Source organism: Tigriopus californicus, chromosome 11, assembly GCF_007210705.1.
Source record: "Tigriopus californicus strain San Diego chromosome 11, Tcal_SD_v2.1, whole genome shotgun sequence".
Classification (NCBI taxonomy): domain Eukaryota; kingdom Metazoa; phylum Arthropoda; class Copepoda; order Harpacticoida; family Harpacticidae; genus Tigriopus; species Tigriopus californicus.
In genome coordinates, this window is record NC_081450.1 from 10,827,546 (window position 1) to 10,836,472 (window position 8,927).

At 40.7% G+C, this 8,927-nt stretch overlaps 1 protein-coding gene and 1 long non-coding RNA gene across 2 annotated transcripts; one reads left to right on the top strand and one right to left on the bottom strand.

Moving 5' to 3' along the window:
* Positions 1–1,705: 1,705 nt before the first annotated feature.
* On the top strand, positions 1,706–3,460 carry LOC131889824 (adhesive plaque matrix protein-like). Its single transcript, XM_059239023.1, has 2 exons — positions 1,706–1,973; positions 2,084–3,460. The coding sequence occupies exons 1-2, from the start codon at positions 1,968–1,970 to the stop codon at positions 2,555–2,557; spliced, it is 480 nt and encodes a 159-aa protein (XP_059095006.1). The 5' UTR covers positions 1,706–1,967; the 3' UTR covers positions 2,558–3,460.
* Positions 3,461–5,878: 2,418 nt separating this feature from the next.
* Positions 5,879–6,870, bottom strand: LOC131889826 (uncharacterized). Its single transcript, XR_009374230.1, has 3 exons — positions 6,452–6,870; positions 6,303–6,388; positions 5,879–6,245 (listed from the first exon to the last, which is right to left on the bottom strand). It is a non-coding gene; the product is annotated as an uncharacterized LOC131889826 (long non-coding RNA).
* Positions 6,871–8,927: the final 2,057 nt, after the last annotated feature.

Genomic DNA, 8,927 nt, shown 5'->3' on the forward strand with positions numbered 1-8,927 from the left:
GACACAAAATTGGTATTTCAAGGTAGCCATTCAAAAATTTCGAGGTGGAAAGATGTCAATTGATTCAAGGGCTGAATATAAAGAGAAATAGCCATGTGGACTAAGAGCACTCATGTATAGCATTAGACAAGGATAGTATTTATTGCAGAAGGTGTTCAATAGTTTCTGTGTAATGATACCGTATGCAATTATTTGTTAGTGTACTCAAAGAAGAAGATATTTCCTTGAACTTGGCGTCAAACTAACTCCTCAGTCATCCCATTCACAGTCCAGAACTTCTCGTTCAGCTTACTCTAACCGCAACTATCATTGAATCTTGATTGCTTTGATGCATTTGAATTTGCCTCAAGGGAGCCCTTTGAAGTTGAATCTGACTTGGACGACACTTACTTGAAAATCTGGCACAGGATCACTTTATCACATCCTCTGTAATCATCCATTGGACAGATTTTATTCCTTCATATCTCACCTCTCACCGCATTCATTGGCGGCTAACATTTATTTCATCTTTTTTCTTCTTAGTTCAGTGAGTTTGGTGGACTAACGGCCACTTGAATCGTGAGATTGTTTTAGGAATCAAGGTGGCCAAAAGTCTAAATAAATGAAGTCATGAAGCATTGAATCCTAATGCAATCTGGTTATTTTTTGTTCTATCCAAGGGGAATGATGCATAAGGACAATACGACAAAGGTTCAAAAGTTGAAATGGTGTCTTGTTCCCACTTCGCACTCCTCAGCAACAAGATGTCTCAAAATTGGTCATTGATGACATGGTATTGCAAATGAAAAATGGCTCTTTAAAAAAATATTTTCTGACGGCTTTGATCTTCCTGTCATTGGTCGATTGAGCAAATATGGGGAGGGTTTTGATTTTTGTTTCTTTCGTTTCTTTTTCAAGCCACGAATGACCTGGAACACAAATCTAACCATATATCGATCATCTCTTATCTCAGAATGATAACCACATCATGGTTCAGTACTGTTCACTCTTCTTGCGTTAGCATTTTCGATATTTTTCTTCCTCATTCTACAATCCCCTTTATGCGCTATCCTCGCCTGATATCATAATTATTCTACCACAACCCCCGCCAATTGGTTCCGTTATTACTTTTCTAAGGAAGATCTCGTAAACATCTCAGGCAATAACTCATCCATCCACCTAGTAGGTAGAGAACACTGGGAGATCCGAACAAATGGTCGGACTCAACGCGCTGACAAGCCCTCTTAGATCACCATTTTGCACATTGGGCGACTAATGACGGACGTAGTCCCGATGTGCGTCAAAATACCTTCAAAGGGGCTTGCTTGGCCCATTGAGAGACCAAAGACATGTCAAAAACCCGCCCATGGTACAATCGGTTGTTGACTCTTTAAGTTGCTTGGCGATAGAAGCATCTCGTCGGGCAAACCGGCGAGGATAGAGCGGTTGTATGAGAGAGAGAGAGAGATGCTTCGGCGAAGCTAACCCAAAAGGAGAAAGAGGAAGGGGCAGAGAAGAGAGACGAGGACAAGAACCTCGCCCAATTTAGGGATGGTTTTGCGTCAACAACTGCTACACTGAAGAAGCTTGGGGTGTTGCGTTGAGGAGGATCGTATGTTGACGAGTGACGCAATTTCTAGGAAGCTGGCCGGAGATGCCTTACATCGGATATCATCCATATTTGTGAGCGATTAAAAGACTGCGGTTCTTGCAGCTGTTATTTGCGTATCAGATCAGAGTATACCAAAGAAGGCACACCGGTGGTTAGAAATAGGGCCCAAGCAACACCTATGTTGCTTCGACGATTGTCAGCTATTTTTTGGGTTTAGGGAGGGGTCGGAGAGTGGGCCCAACATTTTGAGCTTGAAACTTTTACAAAGGGATGCCCTCAAATTCATTTAAAAGGTAACATTGGCGAGATTGTAAGCCAGTTCCAAATTGACCATCTCGCAGAGAACATCATCTTTTTTGAAAACAAACTTCCCATCATGAAGGTACAACAAAAAAGCGAAAAAAACGTTTTGCAAGATCTTGGATAGGATATAAAAAAAAGCAATGACACGATTGTATATAGAGCAGATTAATAAATATGCTTTTTTTTTAGTGCTTCGTTGCCTTGGCTGCTCTCCTGCCCCTTGTGGCTGCCGTTCCCAACACTGGAAGTTATGCTTCCTTCACTCACCATGGCAAGTCCTATGGCTATGGTACCCAAAATGGAGAGCACTCAGAGCCCCTCTATTACTCCCCTAAGCCTTCCAAAACCCCTTATAAGCCTCATGAGCCCGCTTACAAGCCTCATGAGCCTACATATACACCAAAGCCTTACCATCCTGAGCCTGCCTACAAGCCAGAGCCTTACCATCCCGAACCTTCTTACAAACCAGAGCCTTACCACCCCGAGCCTTACCATCCCGAACCTTCTTACAAACCAGAGCCTTACCACCCTGAACCCGCCTACAAGCCTGCCCCTTCTTATGGCCACCACCAACCCAGCTACCACCAAGAACCCAAGTACGGATATGAGCAACCCAAGCACAATTGTACAGTTGAGGATGTGACTGAAGAGGCCGAGGTCTGAACCCCTGCCTTCAAGACTGAATGTGAGGATGTTGAGCTAACCATCAAGAAGATCACCGATGGTGAATACTGCTACGATGTGGCCCGAACAGTATGCACCGAGTCCATTGAACAGGTCGACAATGAGGTGTGCTCCTACACCTATGAGAAGAAATACGAGGACACCACCGCTCAAACCGTCGAAGTGACCTTCAAGAAGGAGTCCAGTGTTCAGATGGTGACCGTGTGCCAACCCGGATATGGTCATGGATACCAGGCTTATGGTCAACAATACTGCAAGGAGGTGGCTCAAGAAACCCAATACAATGTGCCTATGGTTGCTCCTTTGGATGTGGACGTCCGTGTTGGATACCCCGAGCCTGTCAAGGCCTGTGTGAACAAGCCCATTGCTCTGCCCCAGATCTCTTGTGAGGTTATCACCGAGAACAAGTGCGTGGTCCAACCTCAAATTGAAGAGGCCACCGAGACCGTTCAGAAATGTGTCACTTCGTTGGGCGAGCCCGCTTGTCAAAAGGTCGAGCTGACCCTTCCCAAGCAACGATGTGTTGAGCTTGTTTATGGTTATGCCGAGGACGCTCACAAGCACGAGGAGTATGCCCAATAAGTGGAATACATTAAGCATTGAGTTTCCAAGTCAGATTCGACTTCTGCAATTGTTAACCATATTTATTTCTGCTATTTAAACATTTGTTATGTATCTTATTTGCCTCTTTGAAAAGCCACCGATATGCAACATTTCATGCCCAGTCCTATCAATGCCAAGCGAGTTTCCATCAAGCTCAAAGAACTCTTAATAAAGCTGACTGATCCGATTGTATAGGGTGGTTGTCAAAACTAATTTAATTTCTTATCTTTTTGTCTTATACGAAGATTTGAGATTTGATTCGTGCATAAATAATGAATGCATTTTATTGGGCGAAACCGAAGCCTACGTTATTGTGGCTTTGGTACATGGGTCCCTAAAAGACGTCGTGAATGGGACCTACCCAATTGGTTTTGTTTTATGAAAACATAACAGACATTTCGATTTAACAAAAATCTTGACGCAACGAATAACTCGACTGCAAAAAAATAGCTCTTCCCACCGGTTAACTTGATCCTTTGAGTACCTGAACCAGCGGAGACTTCGACCCTGTAAGCTACTGATGTGATCAAATTGACTCATAATTTGGAAATTTCCTTATTTGTTTGGGAAATTCAAAAATTTGGCAAATTTGGTAAAATTTGGTTCCATTTCAAATTTTTTCAGTACTGCCAAAATGACGACTTTTTTGCGAACTATTTTTTCTGAGCTATATGAGGAATTGTGAAGGTTTCCTGTATTCCTCTTCATCTAGTTTTGGCAGGAGCGTATGAACTAAATTCTGTGGAAACATTTTGAGACTTCAAAAGTCATTTTCCGGTCAGTGAGCTATCTTGACCCATTTCCAAACGCTCAAAACTTTCCTTTTAGGAAAGCCTGATTTCCAGGGCGACCAAATTCTAGAAACCACATAGACATGGTTGGCCATTATATATGAATGTAGTTGTCTCTTCTCCAAGATTGGTATTGGCAAATTGGTTCATCTACTTCAGAGGGTCAATTCATACAGGTGGGTATTACTAGCCCTAAAGTCAACGTGGTAGATCATTATCCCGTAGCTCAAAAGTAAAGCTTTTCAATCCTTAAATCATCAAGTTTAATTAAAAGTTTTGAAAATCTATAGTTAGCCTCTAATAGTTAATGGGCCAAAATAAACCAGTTTTGTTTATTAACAATAATTGAAGACCTTTTAACCGCTATTCCAGATCTGGCTGACATCATGATGTCAAGGGCTCACTCTGTTACCAACTCCCAGTGGATTGCCTGTTTTGCTTTGTTGTGATCTCCCTCAATGATTTCCTACCAGTGGATGTCCCCATATGCATAGTGAACCAGCATTAACCCAGCATGAAGTTCAGCCAGTGGTCAAGTCTCTGCCGCTGACTTTTCGACAGTGTATGCCCGTATAGTGAATTCCTCTAGCATTTTTAAATTCCACCAGTGGTCTATTCCCCCACTTTGTACTCAGCCACACATGGAATTTCATCTACTATGGTCCATGAACTCCCCCACTTGGATCCTGGTCAACAATGAACCCCGTCAGTTCCACCTTAGTCAAGCCCGCCTTACGGAAATCCCCCACAATAAATGTCATCAACTACTATCAGTCCATAGTAAACGTAGAACGAAACCAAGCTTAAAATAGATTTTTGCCATCAACAATATGTCCTTAACCATGGAAGAGTGTGAAACAGGCTAATCACACTAAGTCCACCACTGTCATAATAGCCCGAGGGACTTTTGAAATGATCAGACATGTCGACCTATCTCATTCTTCAATGTCGTTAGTCACTGAATGAATTCAATTATTAGTCTACTCTGCTCTTAGTAATCATCTAATGTTTCCACTCCATTGAATACGGCTCATGATTCTTTTTTTGACTAAACTCATAATGCTCCTATGGGAGTGCTATAGTCGTCCCCAGAAAATAAACCATGATCTATCTGCCAACTTTGCCTAACTTTGTTCCATTGTCTCACCAATAAAATAAATTATCAAAAGCGTTAAACAGGCACTTCATGACTTTAAAGAAGCGTTGAAAACATGCAAGTCCTCCTTCCTTTAGTTTTTAGCCTCAAAAGTAAAACTGTTATTTAATGAAACTCTGCATCGAATAGAACTGCTACAATATTCGATTGAAAAGTTGCTTTAGCTCTAGTTTAACGGCGTATGAATGGCAAGTTGTTCAGTCTAAAAGTTAAAAGAAAAAATGTTCTTGTAAGTTCGGTCATCCTACAATAACTATAGATGAGCTAAACATTGTTACAGTTTTCGTGAAGGAATTCAATTTCAGAAATGATTGGTGGGGGAAATGACTCCCATTATACCTTAGAAAAAGATTAAGCAGGAGGCTTTAAGTCAGACTTAGACAAGCTGAAAAATTACTGATGTACCGTGCATTCAAGGACTAGTCCGATCAGCACACTCTAATTTCTTGGTCGATCAGATGATGTATGAATAAACAATTAAATAAATTAGCTAGGCTTTTCGTCTTGAACTACTGGGAATTATTTTCCCTAGTAGCGGTAAGGAAGTCCTTAAAACATACAAAAATACACAGACATTTTTGCCACATGACTTGTCATACTTTTCGTTCCCGTTTCATCAGCTTATTTAGTCATAATGACTTTGAGAGTAGTTTTGATTAAATCTCATGTATGATTTAGTGTCAAATTATGATCGTTAATGTTGCTTCATAAATATTTGTCTCGAATGATATGACATGCGATGTGAGACAAAATGTTTATTTGAAAATATCAAGTTGCCACTTCAATTCTTAACAAAAGAAACTTGCATTTGATTTGTTTTACATTTGGATTATAATGAGTTCCAACTACAGATCATCATTGTGGCGACAAGTTGATGGATCCGACTCTACATAGCACCTGGGTGAAAGTTTCTTCAGTGCAAGAGCTTGTGATTGAGCCTGCACCATGTGGTCCGGCATGGGAAATTCAGTTTCAGGAGGGTGGATCAAGCAGCAGAGATGAGAATAACGTCTCCTTTCCCGATTTTATCGTCAACGATTTCGGAATTGTTCCAAAGGCATGGAGATATTGGAAGATTAAGCCATCCAAGATCGGCACAATGGCAGTGTCACCTCGTCTGTAATATCTAGAAAGGTTTAATGGTTCTACGGCTTAAAATCAAAATTTAAGTTACCAATTTAGCGTCGAATTGAGAAGGCAAGGAATCCAAGTAAGGCAATTTGGGACTTCATTCTGTTTCCAAGCGACAGGGAATGGTTTCTAGAAAAAAAAAACCACTTAAATAACGTTTATATTTGTTGTTATTTCTGACACCCTACGTACTTTGTCTGGAAGCAAAGGTCCTCTCAAATGCTATGGAATATACTTGAAAATCGTGGGAAGACTAGGGAAGACCAATGCAAAATGTAATGTCAAAGATGAGGGATTTGGGAAGTTTTGTCACACTCTTAATCCTCTCTACACTCTCCAACCAATTAGCTGGGCGTCTGTATACTAACAATGGAGATTTGTGTTGGTCTTCAATAAATTGTACTGGATTTATTGCAATGAGCGTACACTACTACTGTGATGAAGTGACACTCTCGCTAGCTACCATCGATGATCTTGCATGCGCACTTCTTAGCAGATATTTTCGTGGCTTATCCCCGTGACCGCTTTGCCTTATGCCTCAAACAATCTGAGTTGAGAATTTCGGTCGAAGCAGAATTCAATTGGTTCTTGGAATGGGTGAAGCGGATAAGCCACGAAAATAGCGGCTATTAAGTTTGGGGTCGCCATACTGCCGAGACCATTTCTTCAGAACTTCGGACCGTCCTCGATCGGGAGGAACTATATCACGACTAAGATTCATGTTTGAGTCATTGTGCGCAAACAACATTTTTGGAGGCAAATAATCAAAACGAGCTCCGCATTGGCCTCCCTCATCCATCTAGGTAGTCTCTTATTGAAGTTGTTTCGTTGAAAATGAAGTTCAGTTGGCCACGAGTCACTGATAGTGGTAACATTGTATTGATCAATTCGATCGATTCGATACAGCTTTTCCACTGGATTTTCATATTATTTCGTCGAACTAGGCGTCTGCTGTCTTGAAACTTGCACCTACCGGGTGCCGGCTTGCTAGCTAGTATTCTCCAATAAAGGCCACCCCCCACTCAAGTCAAGAGGTCATGATGACGTTGAGCAATACCATCATGTTGATAGTTGAGCCTATCATTGGAATCAAGAAGATCTTCAGCAATTTCATCATCAATTATCGATTAACAGCCATGTAATCCTTGTCCTTTGAGATGTATTCTCGCAAATAAACAATAACAGGACGGAGAAAGAGGATCAAAACTTGCACGAACCCAAGGATTGATGGGATGATATCAGTCTATGGTGGAAATGGGGGGAGAGCTCTGCCTCTCTGGCTAGCTTACTTAACTGAAAGACCATTTTCAAGAATTAGATAATAACAATCAGCTGTATCCAAAGGTGACTGATATCCAAAATAATCTAAATCCAGCCCTTGGCACTGGTTGCATGTTCCTAACTCGCGTGACTAAAGTACCAACTTAAGTACGGATGCAAACATGCATTTCATTCGTAATACCCTTCAAAACATACATTTTGTTCTCAAATTGGTTGGATCAACGCCAGCCCATTACAAGTTTCCTTAAATGAAATCAATCATTACTTTTCAATAGTAAACCCCATCTGAGTATTTACATCAGTAGCAATTTTGAGAACATGAATAAATTTGAAAAGAAATGTTGATTAACAATACGTTTTTACCTACGAGGCGGCAAACGGTTCCAAACAACACAGTATTGCTATCAGCTTTATTACGAGTAAAGAGAAAGTGCCTCCAAAACGTTCTTGTCAAAACTCTTTGAAGGCCAATAAAGACTTCTACAACTAGACATAAAAGTTCTAACTCGATGGAAGAGGCATGTTGGTACACTATAGTTTGTTGCAATAATGTACTACTTGTCTTGAGTCTTGTGGCTCATGATCATTTCTATAAATTCCACACTTCAGTCACCCCGAATTTCGTCCATGTTCTTAAATAGAGCTATTATTGAGAGCGAACTTGGTATTGCTAATGCCCTCGAAGATTTCTCTCCCTCTTTTTTAAAGACATCTTATTGAAAAAGCCCAATGAAAATCGAACTTTGATGAGCTGTGTCTTTGCGCAATGTCACAAATTGGAAATCGTGATAATCATGCAAGCATACCTACCTTTACAATATCTAGTCTACAAACTCTTTGGCCCATTCCTATTTCCGGTTAATTTGGTTTTAATTTGGGATTTGGAACAATTTGATTTGCGGTAATTTGATTTGGTCCATTTGAAAATTGGGGAATTTGATTTGTTCCCATCAGTACTGTAAGCAACTGAAAGTACGACAAAAAAAAATTCCGTTTCAACGAATCAAATAGATACACAAGTGTCATACCAACAACACTAGAATTGCAATCGTTGGCCCCTTGGGGAAATCAAGTTGAGCACAATAGAAAGATACATTTAAACTGGTTTTGAAGAGACTTCGCACTGAGACAATAAACATCAGCTTTGAAAGCTACTTTGTGCTCTATGAGCGAAAAATAAAATACTTACCTAAACGGAAAAGAAACCCCACTAGAGGTGTAATTTGTGTTCGCAACGCCTGGCAAAGTAAAACACAATGAAAATTGAACTATCCTGAAAACACAGCTTGCCTCTGTTCCAACTTATAGAATATATTGACAGCAAATGGTGAAGACGGCCAGTGCTGCCAGGTGGCGACAGGCTAAAAACGCCAATTTAAGACATTCA